The 17,514-nt window shown below is 40.6% G+C and overlaps 1 protein-coding gene across 1 annotated transcript; it reads right to left on the bottom strand.

Moving 5' to 3' along the window:
• Positions 1-3,592: 3,592 nt before the first annotated feature.
• Positions 3,593-17,190, bottom strand: LOC122762028 (NLR family CARD domain-containing protein 3-like). Its single transcript, XM_044017189.1, has 9 exons — positions 16,980-17,190; positions 11,507-11,599; positions 11,312-11,425; positions 8,256-8,384; positions 7,760-7,838; positions 6,055-6,244; positions 4,170-5,970; positions 3,900-4,073; positions 3,593-3,802 (listed from the first exon to the last, which is right to left on the bottom strand). The coding sequence occupies exons 2-9, from the start codon at positions 11,581-11,583 to the stop codon at positions 3,613-3,615; spliced, it is 2,754 nt and encodes a 917-aa protein (XP_043873124.1). The 5' UTR covers positions 11,584-11,599; positions 16,980-17,190; the 3' UTR covers positions 3,593-3,612.
• Between the last annotated feature and the right edge of the window lie 324 nt (positions 17,191-17,514).

Below are 17,514 nucleotides of genomic sequence, written 5' to 3'. Positions count from 1 at the left end.
ACCTGACAGACTGGAGTTAAGAAGATATGATGAACTCAGTGATTCAGAAAAAAACATCTTCATCAACAAGAACCTAAAGAAGCAAAGAGTCTGAGTCAGAGTTCTGACCTGAGAGTCTCCAGAGAACAGTGAGGACTCTTCAGTCCATCACACAGCAGCTTCACTCCTGGATCCTGCAGGTCGTTGTTACTCAGGTCCAGTTCTCTCAGATGGGAGGGGTTGGAGTTCAGAGCTGAGGTCAGAGAAGAACATCCTTCATCTGAGACCAGACAACCTGACAGACTGGAGTTAAGAAGATATGATGAACTCAGTGATTCAGAAAAAACATCTTCATCAACAAGAACCTAAAGAAGCAGAGTCTGAGTCAGAGTTCTGACCTGAGAGTCTCCAGAGAACAGTGAGGACTCTTCAGTCCATCACACAGCAGCTTCACTCCTGGATCCTGCAGGTCGTTGTTACTCAGGTCCACGTGTCTCAGACGAGAGGACACAGAGCTGAGGACTGAGGACAGAGCTTCACAGCTTCTCTCTGAGAGGTTACAGCCACTCATTCTGAGGAGGAGTTCAAGAAAATCTATTCACATATGTAATTATAAAAAAATAATCAGGGACAGGTGAGGAGCGAGAGAAGGGTATCAAGGAGAAACTGCGAGCTTTCAGAAGGCAGTCCCCATCCTCTCCAGAAGAAGTATAAGCTTTGACTGATTCTTGAAGAGTTGGAAAGCTAAACAGAACGTGCTATATTCACCACATGATGAGACTATATACAGGCGAGGGTTGCTGTATAAGGACACATTTTCTGTGGAATGAACAGAGACCTTTTCTTTTCTTTTTTAGAGCGCCATGGTGGGGGCCCTCAGCCCACATGTGGGAGAGGCTTTCCCTCACAGCTAGATATTTTATCTAGCTCAGGCCAGGGTCTTTTCTTAGAGACCCCAGCCTTGGGATCACTCTTTTTGTTTATCCTTTTTTCTATTTCTTGCTTATGTTTGGTGTTGTTATTTGTTCTGGGAGCAGATCTTTCAAAAAAAACAAATTAAAATTCATTTCGTTTAATGTCAATGGGCTGTTGAATCCAGTTAAACGTAGTAAAATCCTATCTAAAGTGAGAACAGAACACGCCCATGTGGTTTATTTACAAGAGACCCATTTGACAGACAAGGAGCATATAAAGCTAAAGAAAAGGGGCTTTACAAATCTGTTTTTTTCTTCATACAAATCACGGCAGAGAAGAGGAGTTGCTATTCTCATTTCAAATAAGCTACATTTTGAAAATGTATTCGAAATGGGTGATAAAGAGGGCACGTTTATTTTAAGTAAGGGGTAAGATAGATGGGAATCCAATTACCTTACTGAATGTCTATGCACCCCCAGGGCGTGACATTAGTTTCTTCCAAAAAATAACCAATATCATGGTAAGTGAAACAGAAGGCCTCTTGATCTGTGGAGGGGATCTAAATATACATCTGCAGCCAAAGTTGGACTCATCTTGTGGAAAAACCCAGGATAGGAAGTCCTTCTATAAGAAAGTAAACACACTATTTGAGGAGGTGGGCTTGATTGATATATGGCGAGATTTTTTCCCTAACAGAAGGGATTACACTTACTACTCTGCTCCTCACTCTCTCTATACAAGAATAGATTATTTCATAACATTTGGGAAGGATAAAGATAAAATACATACTTGTGGAATCGGGACAATAGATCTAAGTGACCATGCACCAGTATACTTATCCGCTGATTTTGGCCTGCGATCAAAAAATAATACATGGAAATTGAATTCCAGTCTGTTGAATGATCTGTCTTTTAAGGCACAAATTAAATCAGAAATGTGTCTCTTCTTAGAATTCAATGATACTGGAGAGGTTTCACCTCCCATGTTATGGGATACTCTGAAGGGTGTTCTGAGAGGGAAAATTATAGCAATATCGTCATTTAAGAAAAAAAATAGATATAAAAAGTTAGAGGATTTCAAAAACAAGCTAAAGGTACTAGAAGGAAAACAGAAATTAGATTTGGCACAGAATACATTGAGAGAAATTAGACACACCAGGAATGAAATTAATAATTTGGCCACACAAGAAATCGAGAAAGATTTAATGTTTCTGAAACAGAAACACTACGAAAGTGGCTCCAAATCTATGAAAGTATTGGCATGGAAATTGAAAAAAAAGGATAGCCGAAAATACAATTCATAAAATTAGGGATCCAAGGACAAAAGCGAAAACAAATGAACTAAATGAAATTCAGGAAGCTTTTGAAGTGTTTTACAAAACCTTATATTCTGAAGTCCCAGGTGGGAGTGTGGCCCAAATTGACAGCTTCCTGAATTCCCTAGATTTACCCACTCTCGATGAAAATCAAAATAAAATGATGACTGCGGATATAACTGAAGAAGAATTAAAAGTTGCAATTGGTAGACTTAAATTAAGCAAATCACCAGGATCTGATGGCTACACGGCAGAGTGGTACAAGGAATTTAAAAAAGAACCTGTTTTACTTCCTACTCTGAATTGGGCTTTAAAAAATGTGCAAACGCCACCCAGCTGGAAGGAGGCAATCATTTCAGCCATACCAAAAGAAGGCAAGGATAAAGTGGAAAGTGGCTCTTTTAGGCCAATCTCTGTTCTTAATGTGGACTATAAATGATTTACTTCTGTTATGGCCAAACGATTAGAAGAATTCCTGCCCTCACTGATACATAATGATCAGACAGGTTTCATACACCAACGCCAAACACAAGACAGTATACCAAAGACACTACATATTATGGATCATATACAAAGAAATCAAACTGAAGCAATTGTGATGAGCGTAGATGCTTAAAGTATGGAAAATTATTATAAAAGACCATAAACTTGAAAATGATATTTTGGCTCTTGAATGGTGTGCAATGATTCGGATTTTAGACCCAATTAATTGGATTCTAGATTTAAGGACTGGATAGCTAACGGTATAACAGCCTTATGTAGAGTAATGAAAGATGGAAAGTTACTCAGTTTTGAAACGCTTAAAAGGACACATGTTCTAGAAAAACAAGACTTTTATAGATACCTGCAGTTACGGCATTACGTCAATACAAAGATGAAAAATCTAACAAAGATAAACACATGTCTAATTCAATTATTTACAAAAGCTATTAATAAAACTGTGTCATGCTTATATAAGGGTCTGTCTAATTTGAAATCTCACTCTACTTCATATATTCAAATAAAATGGGAGAAGGAAGGAGGGATAAATATATCTGAGGAAGAATGGACAACAATTTGGAGGTATCAATGGAGATGTACCAGCTCACAGAAGTGGAGGGAATTTGGATGGAAAAGTTTGATTAGGTACTTTATTACACCTTCTCAGAAGTCTCACTATGATGATAATTCCCCTGTCTGCTGGAGGAACTGTGGAAATCTAACTTGTACATAGTTGCTAATGTGTGTTTTTCCTTTTTCCATTGTTTGTTTTTTTTGTCTAGGCATTTAGAGCAGACAACAGATGTGAGATGTATGCATGTATGTTTTGCCGGATTTGAATGTCTGTTTCTGAATGTCAATAAAAAATAAATTATAAAAAAATAAAATAATAATAATATTCAGAGTAGAATTGTCCATATAAATCAGCTGAGCACCAACCTGAGAGCCTCCAGAGAACAGTGAGGACTCTTCAGTCCATCACACAGCAACTTCACTCCTGGATCCTGCAGGTCATTGTTACACAGGTCCAGTTCTCTGAGATGGGAGGGGTTTGAGTTCAGAGCTGAGGTCAGAGAAGAACATCCTTCCTCTGAGACCAGACAACCTGACAGACTGGAGTTAAGAAGTTATGATGATCTCAGTGATTCAGAAAAAACATCTTCATCAACAAGAACCTAAAGAAGCAAAGAGTCTGAGTCAGAGTTCTGACCTGAGAGTCTCCAGAGAACAGTGAGGACTCTTCAGTCCATCACACAGCAGCTTCACTCCTGGATCCTGCAGGTCGTTGTTACTCAGGTCCACGTGTCTCAGACTAGAGGACACAGAGCTGAGGACTGAGGACAGAGCTTCACAGCTTCTCTCTGAGAGTTTACAGCCACTCAGTCTGAGGTAGAAAACAGTGATGAACAAAAGGTTAAACATGTTTGTCTTGTGCTCTTTAGAATATGTCTTATTAATATTTATATACTGATCCACGTACAGAGCTTTGTTGGAGGCTTTGACCACCGGCAGCAGCTTCAGAAGAGCCTCCTCTGAAGCAGAGTATTTCTTCAGGTCAAACTCTTCCAGATCTTTTCCTGATGACAGTAAGATGAAGACCAGAGCTGACCACTGAGCAGGAGACAGTGTCTTTGTGGACAGGCGTCCTGATGTGAGGGACTCTTGGATCTCCTCCACAAGAGAACGATGGTTCAGTTCATTCAGACAGTGGAACAGGTTGATGCTTCTCTCTGCTGACAGATTCTCACTGATCTTCTTCTTGATGTACTCAACTGTTTCCTGATTGGTCTGTGAACCACTTCCTGTTTGTTTCAGTAGACCTCTTAAGAGCTTCTGATTGGTCTCCAGTGAAAGACCCAGGAGGAAGCGGAGGGACAAGTCCAGGTGTCCATTTGGACTCAGTAAGGCCTCGCCCACAGCACTCTGGTGCAGATGATTCAGTTCAGGTTTTTTTCTAAATGGTCTGGACCACTGGCTCGTTGTTGGTTCTGACAACAGATTTGTTCCAGAGGTGATGAAGGTCAGATGAACATGAAGAGCAGCCAGAAACTCCTGAACACTCAGATGGACAAAGCAGAAGACCTTGTCCTGGTACAGGCCTCTCTCCTCTTTAAAGATCTGATTGAAGACTCCTGAGTAAACTGAAGCTGCTGTGATATCGATGCCACACTCTGTCAGGTCTGATTCATAGAAGATCAGGTTTCCTTTCTGCAGCTGCTCAAAAGCCAGTTTCCCCAGAGACTCAATCATCTTCCTGTTCTCTGGACTCCAGTGTGGATCTGTCTCAGCTCCTCCATCATATTTGACCCTCTTCACTTTGGACTGAACCACCAGGAAGTGGATGTACATCTCAGTCAGGGTCTTGGGCAGTTCTCCTCCATCTCTGGTTTTCAGCATGTTCTCCAGAACTGTTGCAGTGATCCAGCAGAAGACTGGGATGTGGCACATGATGTGGAGGCTTTGTGATGTCTGGATGTGGGAGATGATCCTCCTGGCCTTCTCCTCATCTCTGAACCTCTTCCTGAAGTAGTCTTCCTTCTGTGGGTCCGTGAACCCTCTGACCTCTGTCACCATGTCCACACAGTCAGGAGGGATCTGATTGGCTGCTGCAGGTCGTGTGGTTATCCAGAGGCGAGCAGAGGGAAGCAGTTTCCCCCTAATGAGGTTTGTCAGCAGCACGTCCACTGAGGTGGACGCTGTGATGTCAGTCAGGATCTCAGTGTTGTGGAAGTCCAGAGGAAGTCGACACTCGTCCAGACCATCAAAGATGAAGACCACCTTAAAGTCTTCAAACCTGCAGATTCCTATTTCTTTGGTTTCAGTGAAGAAGTGATGGATGAGTTCCACCAAACTGAACTTCTTCTCTTTCAGCACATTCAGCTCTCTGAAGGTGAAGGGAAACATGAGCTGTACGTCCTGGTTGCTTTTGTCTTCAGCCCAGTCCAGAGTGAACTTCTGTGTTAACACTGTTTTCCCAATGCCAGCCACGCCCTTTGTCATCACTCTTCGGATTGGTCCGTCTCTTCCCGCTGAGGCTTTAAAGATGTCTTCTTGTCTGATGGTTGTTTCTGGTCTGTCTGGTTTCCAGGAAGCTCTATCAATCTGTCTGACCTCATGTTCTTCATTGACCTCGCTAGTGCCTCCCTCTGTGATGTAAAGCTCTGTGAAGATCTCATTCAGAAGGGTAGGGTTTCCTGCTTTAGCCACACCCTCAAACAAACACTGGAACTTCTTCTTCAGGTTTGATTTGAGCTCACGTCGACAAGCTGGAGCTCTGATTTCTGACAGAACACAAGAAACTAAATCAGTGAGTGGATCATTGAGAAAATAAGATGTTCTTCCTTTCACATTAAAAGTCCTCTTACCGTCAGCTAGCTTCTCCTGCTTCATCCTCCTTAAGAAGTCCTCTGTGATCTTCAGAAAGGCCTCTCTGCTGCTCCTCTGCTCCTCATCCTCCCTCTGACTCTCTGAGACTTCTGTGTGATCTGTATCCAGAACCTTGTGGATCTTCTTCAGCTCGTTCTTCACAAAGCAGATGATGTTCTCCTCCAGAAGCTGGAACAGAACATGTGAAGTTTAACCTCAGATGATCAGTGACAGAGTGAAGTCCTGCAGGTCCACAGAGCAGCATCCAGACTGTCAGGACCAGGAGCCTCATGTATAAAAGAGTGCGCAGCTTTCATACTAAAAGACGGTGTACGCACAAAATTTATAAAGTACGTACGCAAAGAAAATCTCAGATTTATAAAACTGTGCATAGGCCAAGTCCTGCGCACCTTTTCTTTATACATCCCATCAAACGTGAAACTGAGTGGAGATGAATGAGGAACACACCACGCCCACCCACAAATGAATATACAAATGACTCTAAAACGCCTTTGTCCTGAAGAAAAAGGACAACTGCGGCAGCAAAGAAAGAGGGAAATAAAAGAAAAAGAAGGAAAGTGCACGATCAACTCGTCAATTTATGATGTATAAATCTGTAAAAATAGATTAATTTGGTCGTTTTTTTTTAGAATTAGTGATAAACACAAAGGAACTAAATGTCAGGGTCACAGCGACTGCTCTCATATTAATATTGATGCTTAAAAAACTGGCTGTGCATTGATAGTTGATCCTGTGCATGTTTGTTTCTGGTGTAACATGTATGTTTAGACATGACTGATCCATGTGAGCTGAATTTACAGATTATTTCAACAATCTATAAGTGTCACACGTCATCATCTACACACATTACGCACAAAATAAGCAGACAGAGTTCACGGAGTTACTCCATGTAACCATTCATTACTGTCACTGATTGTGTTGTGGATGCTGCGCCTTTCTCTTCCGATGAAAGGCTCAGCGGTGGCGGAATAACTTTTTCGTAGTTATTTCGTTATCGTGTGGATTAAAATGGGATAAAGAAAATGTTCTACTCAACGTTCAAGTCCCGTTTTCTTACAACAAATGAGTCTGTAACTTTATTTTGTGTTTAAAACATTATAGACTGACGTGTGTTCATGTGTTCATGTCAGCAGCTGTGTTTACATCACTGTGTTACATAAAGAAAATATTCATCTGTGGAAAATTAATTTCAGTAATTTGCTCAAAGTAAATAAGTGAGTCTCTCTCTCACACACACACACACACACACACACGCAGACACACAGGTCTGTAGTGTGTGTGTGTGCTCACAGGATCAGTTTCGTCTTCAGTGTCCTCTCTGATGTTATCCACATATGTTCAAACGTACGTGGTGTATCAGTATTGTTTGTCACAGAAAATTCATGTTTGTCACTGTAGACACATTAATAATATTATTTTCAAACACTGTGATAAGTTTCAGAGCTTAATATTGCAGCGTCTCCACCTGACAAGAGTTTGCGGAGCTCTCGGCAAATTCTCACGGCAGCTCGAGAGTTTGCGCTGCGATGCGCAAACTTCCACGCCAAGTACATTTTTATACATGCCGTCTGTGCGTGAAAGCAAGCGTACGCCGTCTTTTTGTGCGTACGCACGGTTTATACATGAGGCCCCAGGACTCTGCTTCAGTATTAACAGTAGTGTCATGTTTGTACATTTACACACCTTAAATATGGAGTCCAGGTCTGCTCCATGCTGCTGGACAGACTGACCACTGAGAACCTCTGTCCTCTGCTGATCAACTCTGAGGAGAAAAGATTCAGTGTCATTTACTAAACAATCATTTGTTTCTACCAGGTTTTCAATGTGCTGCACCTACGATTCTTCTTCAGCCAAGTTCACATGACATGAGTTTGACAGGTTGAAGACAAAAGTCCCTGAAGGACAGTCTCTAGTGTTTGTTATGTGTGAAGTCTCAAAGACACAGTCAGAGAGGCTTGTCCATGAGTCCCTGACCAATCACAGACTCTGACTAGATTTACTGCTGGAAACGTGTTCAGAGACGAGGACAGGCTGAAGACGTTTAGTGGAGACAGAAAAACAACATTGGTCCACCAAAGAGAAGAAGAGTGTTTTTCTGGATTCAACATGTTTTGGACTAGACAGGCTCCCCCTGGTGGAGGATCATGTAAGTGTGTGTTACTATGTGTGAAATTCTTACATCAGTTCACCATGTTTTTGTCCATCCTTGAAGCTAATAAGACGATCTATAGACAAGTCACTCTTCATGGACACACAGCTGGGTCCAGGTCCAGGTCCGGCAGAGTCTGGTCCCTGTTGATGGATCGTTCTACAAACACACGACATGACATGTAAATACAACATCTGCTGTGATTGATCTCATTAAGGTTGGACAATAACACTAATGAAGATAACAAAGAAATCATAGCAGAAAGATTTAATGAATTCTTTGTCAATGTGGGGCCGAATCTGGCAAAGGACATTCCTGACTCACTCCTTCACTGGGACCACTTTGATAAGGACAGAGACACAAACCCCAGCACAATGTTTCTCACCCCAGTGACGGACAGAGAGATTAGACACCTGGTCAACAAATGCGTAGCAAGAACATCCACGGATGTTGATGACCTCGACATGAAGCTAATTAAGAAAGTAATAGTTAAAATCGTTTCACCTCTAACATACATCTGCAACCTGTCATTTCAAACAGGAACATTTCCCACCAAAATTAAAGTGGCGAAAGTAGTGCCATTGTTCAAGAAAGGGGACATACAGAAATGTACTAACTACAGACCAGTCTCAATACTACCACAACTGTCAAAAATTCTGGAGAAACTATTTAACGATAGGCTAGACAACTTCATTAACACAACCTGCTATACGACAGCCAATATGGATTCAGAAGAAACCACTTGACGGCGCGAGCTTTAACTGAGTCTGTGGAAACCATTACTGATGCTGTTGACCAGAAATGACATTCAATAGGAATATTCATAGACCTGAAAAAAGCATTTGACACCATCAATTATGATATTTTGATAGCTAAACTGGAGAGATATGGTATTAGAGGCATAGCACTGGAATGGGTCAAGAGTTATCTTCACAACAGATCTCAATATGTTAAGATGGGCGATAACACACATCGACTTGCTTGGACATAGTTTGTGGAGTCCCACAGGGGTCACTGCTGGGTCCAAAACTGTTTATACTATACATTAATGACATATGCAAGGTATCCAATATTCTGAAATTAATACTATTCGCAGATGACACTAATATTTTCTGTTCGGGGGATGACTTGAACCAATTAGTGGAAACAGTCAATAATGAAATGGCCAAGCTGCATGTGTGGTTTAATATAAATAAACTATCACTAAATTTAGAGAAAACTAAATATATGCTGTATGGGGAAAAAGGCCGTAAGACTAGTATTAACATACAAGTTAATGGACATCAAAATAAAAACATCATAATACAAAAGACTGTGGAAACTTTCCACATGGAAAGTCTCAGTCTCCGTCTCCCTCCCGCCCTCCTATGTTTGTCATTGGTTGGCTTCAGCTGTCGATCCACAGCAAGCATGAAATAAGGTTTGTGGTTGGCTGGCCGCAGTGGTGCATTCAAGTGCAATCGTACAAATGAAGGTTACTGTGACCGCCAGAGCTGTACATGCAGGGCGAGCGCGGGGGAAAATCTATATTGTTTATATCGTTGCTTTTTCGATATGAATATCTTGAATGTTCATATTTCGATATCGATACGATAACACCAGACACTTAAAAGGTAAGCTGGCCAGGAGTGTGTCCATACTTTGGAGGGCACAAAAACTATTAAACCAGAAGGCACTATACTTGTTGTACTGTGCACTAGTCTCTCCACACCTGCAATACTGTGTCTGGGGACACACTTACAAAACCACTACCTATCCCCTGTTTATACTCCAGAAAAGAGCCTTGAGAATTCTACAATATGCCAGTTACAGAGAACATACAAATCAACTATTTATCAAATCAAAAATACTTAAATTCTATGACTTAATAAAATACCGCACAGTACAGATGATTTACAGGGCTGCCAACAGAAACCTCTCTCACAATCTACAGATATTATTCCTGAACAGAGGGGAGGGACACAATCTAAGAGGCAACATGATGTTCAGGTAGAGAAGGGTAAGAACTACATTAAAATCCTTTACTGTATCGGTCACGGGGGTCAGACAGTGGAATAATCTGGACGAGGAGATGAAAAAATCAGCAAAACGGAGTGTATTTAAAAAGAAGTATGTGGAGATGACTATTAAACAATACTGAATGACCCAGGAAGAAAGTATGACAAACGTCAGGGACAGAAATCTGTAGACACCGTGTGGGAACGGCAGTGGAAGCAAATGTAACCAAACAAAAACAAGAAGTGAATGTACCCAAACAACAGCTGACATTCGGAAACACAAATGTCAACACATGAGAAGTACTTAGCTGCCCCTGTGAATCGAGTCACAATGGAGAATCAATTGATCCAAGATGGAACTGCTAAGCTCGTCACTGAATGTGATCGACAAAGTGTTCTCAACAAGAAGTGCAGGTTCTAGTGAACCTAGTTGCCCAGATGGGACCTTCATGGCTGGCTACAATCGGGACGGGATGGGAGTCTGATTGACTGTCTAGAGCTAGACTACTACATCTCTGAGTGCTACCTGATGCTGAAACATGTTTGTCAAAATGTCCTAAGAAAAAGAATATTTATGTATTGTATGATGAAAATATGTATTCTGTGGATAATGGGGGCGGGACTAGATAAGCTTTTGCTTCTCCCGCTTTCCCTTTCGGTTATGTGTATTGTGTGATGAGTGATCTAACTGACATGACCGAAATATATAAATAAATTAATTAATGATCTACAGTATCAGGAGACACAAGGAAAACAGGTTTGTGTCAGAAATGGTTGAGTGTGACCCAGATGGTGTCAAACACTACACTGATTAACACATTTAAGACTTCCACATCTTCAGTCAGATCACTTTACCCAAACCCAAGCATGTGAGCCAGAACTGTTCCACAATTCTTCAACATTTCTTATTTTTTCATGGGTCCAGATCTGAGATTAAATGGGGACGGGTCTGTTTGGGACTTGGGTCCAGAATGTCTTGGGTCTGCATGGGTCTGGGTCTGAATTCTCAAATATTAGGTGTCTCTGGTGCTACATGGTGGATCATTTGAGTTGTTGACCTGTGAAGACCTCCACCCTCCATCATCTGACCTCTGTTCTTGTTTGAAGTTCAAAGGTTCATACATGGACCGGTCACTCTTCATGGACACACAGCTGGGTCCAGGTCCAGGTCTGGGAGAGTCTGGTCTCTGTTGATGGATCCTCCTACAAACACATGATGTGTAAATAAAACACTGAGCTGCGACATGGAGACGAGTCACATGATCCATGAGATCCTCATCTCACCTCTGACCCTCATGTTCCTCACACAGAGTGGTTTTAGAGGGCGGAGCTTCCTCTTCACTGGCCTTGATCTGATTCATAGCAGAGCGCCACCTGCTGGGAGAATAAAACTCGCTCATTACAAGTTCTGCTAACATGGGTGGACCACATTGACCTAATGTGGGCCGGTCAGCAAGAAGACTTTTTTTAACCACAGAATTGGCCGACATGACCCTCATTGGCTGACTGAACAATCGGCACAGCCCATTGGTTTATGCTAATAATGGATTGTCAGTCACTCAGTTACTGGTTCATTTCAAAGAGCCGTTAAAAAGATTTGACTCGTTCGTTCACAGCTCGACTCACAACTCACTCAAGACGCTGTTTGCATCACACTTTACAGCCCTTCAATGCAGGTGAGTCCACTGGTTTAACAGAAGAGCCCGCCCTCTGGTGGTCAGGTAAGAAGCTGCCCAATAGATAGATACATATGTATGTTAAACATCTGGACTTTGCTGAACGTCTGTGAAGTGATTCTGCTGCTGAACAGCGAACAAAACACAGACCAAAGTTTTCTAAAGTGTTATCTGAAGGAAATGTGATGAATGTGATCAAATAACTGCTCTGATCTGAACTTTACACTCAACTCCATCAACTGCAGTCAAATATTAACAGAATCAGATCTTATCACTGAACAATGATCTCGACACATAAACTTATACAGTTCTAACTCTAATCGACTCGACTCAGTTTAGTATCAGCCATGTTGTTTTCCATGACTTCATAGCGCAGCCTTTTTCAAATTGGGGGACGTGGAGACTCTCCAGGGGGGGCGCAAGTTCTGTTTTTTTTTTAAGTCCTAACTAAAGTTTAGCAGGCGGAACTTTTGGTCTCGCTGTAAGCTGGACTCATTTAAGTGACGTACCACAACAAAACCTACACTGGTGACAAGGTTTGGATAATAGAGAAGTTTCTGAGGGACAAAAAGAAAACTGTGCATCTAACAACAAGCCAACGTCAGCCGAACAGAACAATGACAGCATTTGTATTGTTGAAACAAAAAAATTAATTGCACAGCAAATGATTGATATTTGTAAAATATTCTTTGTTATCCAAATGTATTTATTGTTTAAAAAATGACGCTATTATAGTTATAATTGCACATTTCATATTTTTATTTGAAAATTGCTTTCTCACAAAGCAATATTGAGTTTATTTGTATCGCTAAAGCAAAAATGTCGCGGGGCCCCCGGGAAATTTCTCCCCTCCAAAGGGGGTCCCAACATAAAAATTTTGGGAACCACTGTCATAGTGCCTCCTCAAAGTGAGCGGAGTCATCACAGGAAGCCTGCGTGATACTATACTATAACATTTGTGTTTGTGGTTAAAGGAGGTTTTTGCTCGATCGACGCATCCCTCAGTTAGCACAACAGAACCAAAACCCGAGCACGCTCTGATCAACAACAGACCAGCAAAACCAAACATCTCTCCTCCACTACCTGGCTGACAGTCATCTTTTTCTGACTCTGCCCCCTGCTGGCAGCGTAAAACATAGTTAAATAACAGTCTTTTGTAACAGAATCTGTAAAATAGACTATAATTACTATTCAGGTGTTACACTAACACCCGATACAAAGGTGGCACTGGAATGTTAAGGCGATTTAGGATTCAAGGCAGGGGTGTCAAACTCAAATACAGAGTGGTAAATATCAAAATAAACCTTTTCCACAGGCTAATAATACATTTGAAAATAAAATAACAATAATGAATGAATCAAACATTCAAGCCTTGAAGTAGCAAGAGAAAGTGCATGAATGAAACGTTAATTATTGCTCAGTTTGCTACACTGATTTGTTTTAACACTGAATATGGAACAAGCAACGCTTATATAACTTAATAGTGCAAAATCAACTTTCAAAAAAACAAACAAAAAACATCAATGGCATATTAAATAAAATTTAGATAAAAAATTGAATGCCTCTTTTCTATTTGCAGCCTTCTGAGGTAAATATCAACATTAACTTTTTCCACATGCTAATAAATTTGAAAATAAAATAACAAAACAATGCGCCAAAACAACAGCAGATCATTTTGGGATTTGTAGTATTAGTGGTGAATGCGGTGTTACAGCGGCAGTGCCGCTGTATAATACCGGCGGGCCAGCTCTAATGTTAATTTGATATTGCCTCAAGGGCCAAATTAAATTACACGGCAGGCCAAATTTGGCCCGTGGGCCAGAGTTTGACACCCATGATTTAAGGAGTCGTTTGAAGATGGAGTGACAGATTCAGAAATGTCCTCCACGCTGCAGCGGGTCTTCACTTCCGTCTTCAGTTGTGTGGACACAGAAGTGTGATGATTGTTTTTGCTGCCAAGGTTTTATAGAACAGTGAATAAAGTCTGGGATTTGTAAAGTTTCAGGAATTTATTTGAAATTTTGCCATTTCTTTGAGAAATCTTGGTAGAAACTGGTTTACAAAAGAATCCTTGAACACTGTAGAGTATTGAGCTGAAAGGATCAGCCAGTAAAAATCTGGACACTGGTACTGTTCATAAGTGGCTTTGGAACTATGTTCATTTTCTGGTGGTGTCCAGAAAACAACATTGGGTTTTTAGATAACTGGCAAAACTTCTGGGGGAAACCTGGTCTCATGAGGAGAGACGGCGTCCATCCCACTTTGGATGGAGCAGCTCTCTTATCTAGCAGCTTAGGACATTTTATTAGAAACCCATGACAATCCAGAGCTGAGACCAGGACACAGAGTTGCAGTCTTTCATGCTTCTCTGTGCTTCTTTTCGAGCAGTCACCTATTAAAAACCCCATAGAGACTGTGTCTGTCCCTCGACCTACTAAAGTAAAAACTAAAGTAAATAAAGTAAATAAACCAATAACAAACAGAAGAGGAGTTAGACATTCTAACTTAATAAAGATTAATACCAACAATAAAATAGAGTCAAATAATACCACTTTTAAATGTGGACTATTAAATATAAGGTCACACTCCTCAAAATCTGTTTTAATAAATGATCTCATTTCTGACAATTGTATTGATTTATTCTGTGTAACTGAAACTTGGTTACATGAAGACGATTACGTTAGTCTAAATGAGTCAACTCCACCCACTCATGCTAATACCCATATTCCTAGAAGCTCAGGCCGAGGAGGAGGAGTAGCAGCCATTTTTAATACTAGATTATTAATCAATCCCAAGCCCAAACCAGGATATTCATCGTTTGAAAGTCTTACTCTTAATCTATCTCATCCTAGTTGTAAATCACAGAAACCAATTATAATAGTCACAGTTTATCGTCCACCTGCACCTTATTCAGAGTTCCTATCAGAGTTCTCTGAGTTCTTATCTGAGTTGGTGCTTAAAACAGATCAAATCATAATTGTAGGATATTTCAACATCCATGTAGATGTTGACCGTGATAGTCTTAGCTGCGTATTTAACTCGCTGTTGGAATCAATAGGTTTTATTCAACACGTTAATAAACCAACTCATTGCCTTAATCACACCCTCGACCTTGTTTTAACTTATGGTATTGATATTGATAATTTAAACATAGTTCCTCAAAACCCTCTCCTTACTGATCATTATTTACTCACATTTAACTGTTCAATAATGAACTACAATAACATAAATAAGAAATACTGTCTGATAATAATATGAATACATTCAAAGAGACAGTGCAACCTTTATTTAACTCGGTGCCATATGTCAGTACATCTGAAGGTACCTTTTGTGATTTTACTCCCGCCCTCATAGATAACCTTGTTGATAGTACAGCAGCCTCACTGCGTACTACATTAGATTGTGTTGCCCCTCTGAAAAAGAAAGTGGTGGATCAGATGAGACGAGCACCATGGTTTAACTCCAATACTCGTGCTCTTAAACAGACGTTACGTAGATTAGAAAGAAAATGGCGTTCCAGTAACCTAGAGGAACTTCATATAGCCTGGAAAGATGGTTTTGTAGCTTACAAAAAAGCCCTACACAAAGCTAGAGTTGCCTATTATTCTTCTCTAATTGAAGAAAATAAGAATAATCATAGATTTGTTTTCAGCACTGTAGCCAGGCTGACACAGAGCCACAGCTCCACTGAACCATCTATTCCTTTAACACTGAGCAGTGATGACTTTATCAACGTCTTTGTGAATAAAATAACATCAATTAGAGAAAAAATGGATCATCTCCTCCCTCATATTGGGACTGACTCATCTTCTAGCACAAGAGCTTTAGAAGCACCAGGTGCACAGTTAGACAGTTTCTCCACTATAGATCTCCCTGAGTTAACATCATTAGTTTCATCATCTAAGCCATCAACCTGTCAGTTAGATCCTATCCCCACCAAACTGTTTAAAGATGTGTTTCCTTTAATTAACAACTCTATATTAACTCAAATTAATCTATCCTTATTAACTGGATATGTGCCCCAAACGTTTAAAGTAGCAGTTATTAAACCCCTTCTCAAAAAAGCGACCCTTGACCCAGATATTTTAGCTAATTACCGACCTATATCTAATCTTCCCTTTGTTTCTAAAATCTTAGAAAAGGCAGTTGCTAATCAATGATGTGAATATTTGCGCATTAATGGCCTGTTTGAAGATTTTCAGTCAGGTTTTAGATTAAACCATAGCACAGAAACAGCACTAGTTAAAGTTAGTAACTCAGATAATGGTCTAGTTTCTTTACTTGTCCTGTTAGATCTTAGTGCTGCATTTGACACCATTGATCATGATATTCTACTGCAGAGATTGGAGCAGACTCTTGGTATCACAGGTGCTGCCCTCTGCTGGTTTAAATCATACTTATCTGATAGATTCCAGTTTGTTCATGTTAATGATAAAACCTCACTACAAACAACAGTGAGTGCTGATTCCAGTGTGTAATATCACATGTCAACCAGCAGATGTCAGCATTTATACTGTGTCAGCAGAGCTGCTTCAAAAGGGTTGGGCCTTCTTCACGTTCAGAGGAACCAGGACATGTTCACATCCCATAATAAGACAAGTTTGCAGTATTACACCAGACATTTAAGCCTCTCAGTGTCACTACAGGGTCAATTCATTCTGTGTAAAAACCTCAGTCACTGAACAAGAGTCAGTGACGTGAGATTCATGAGCTTCACAGTAAAAACATCACGTCCACTCAGTTACAGTGTTGTTTTTGTCAATGATGACAAAATAATTTTGTTGACGCCCCTTTTTTTTAGTAGAGTCGGTCGCGGCGCACCACCGGCGGAGGAAATTTCATTCTGCCCAACAGTAATCTCCATTACTTATTGACCTAAATGGATTTGTTAAAAGACTATACTTCTTTCTTTTTTTAAACTAAAACTGACTAAAACGTTTTTGAGTTTGACTAAAATTGGACTAAAACTATCACATATAGAAATGACTAAAACTAATCAGCGTTCTAGTCCAAAAAAACGTTTTAGCTCAGTTACAAAGTTCTTTTTCACATGTGTGATGAGATGAGTTTAGTTCTGTTACCTTGTGAAAGCAGGAAATGATCGTCATGAAGCTGCTGAACGTCTGTGAAGTGATTCTGCTGCTGAACAGCGAACAAAACACAGACCAAAGTTTTCTCAAGTGTCATCTGAAGGAAATGTGATGAATGTGATCAAATAACTGCTCTGATCTGAACTTTACACTCAACTCCATCAACTGCAGTCAAATATTAACAGAATCAGATCTTATCACTGAACAATGATCTCGACACATAAACTTATACAGTTCTAACTCTAATCGACTCATTTCCCATCAACTGCTTCCTTCTCAGCCCCAGAGGCACCTCTCCCATCTCTACCTGTAACGCAGGTACTGGCGTTGTCTTAACAGCCCCACTGCAGACTCTCAGCGCCTGTGCCTGAATCACATCCAGCTTCTTAAGCCTTGATCTAGCAGCTGACCCATAGGCAATGCTGCCATAATCAAACACTGATGGTATTAAAGCCACATACACTAGCTCCCCAACTCCTACCTGTCAAACATCGCCACACATTGATCACTTTTTTGCATTTCTCTT

Source organism: Solea senegalensis, unplaced genomic scaffold, assembly GCF_019176455.1.
Source record: "Solea senegalensis isolate Sse05_10M unplaced genomic scaffold, IFAPA_SoseM_1 scf7180000015152, whole genome shotgun sequence".
Classification (NCBI taxonomy): Eukaryota; Metazoa; Chordata; class Actinopteri; order Pleuronectiformes; family Soleidae; genus Solea; species Solea senegalensis.
The sequence above is the reverse complement of the archived record's forward strand: the minus strand, read 5'-3'. Positions and strand labels throughout refer to the sequence as shown.

Bases quoted from the DNA above. Each gene is read 5' to 3' on its own strand.
- LOC122762028 (XM_044017189.1), bottom strand. From the start codon at position 11,583: ATGAATCAGATCAAGGCCAGTGAAGAGGAAGCTCCGCCCTCTAAAACC. The intron at 7,839-8,255 runs GTAAGAATTTCA...TTTTCTCCTCAG, and splicing joins CAAAAACATGGTGAACTGAT to AGTTGATCAGCAGAGGACAG. The intron at 4,074-4,169 runs GTACGTGGATCA...TTTCTACCTCAG, and splicing joins AAAGCCTCCAACAAAGCTCT to ACTGAGTGGCTGTAAACTCT.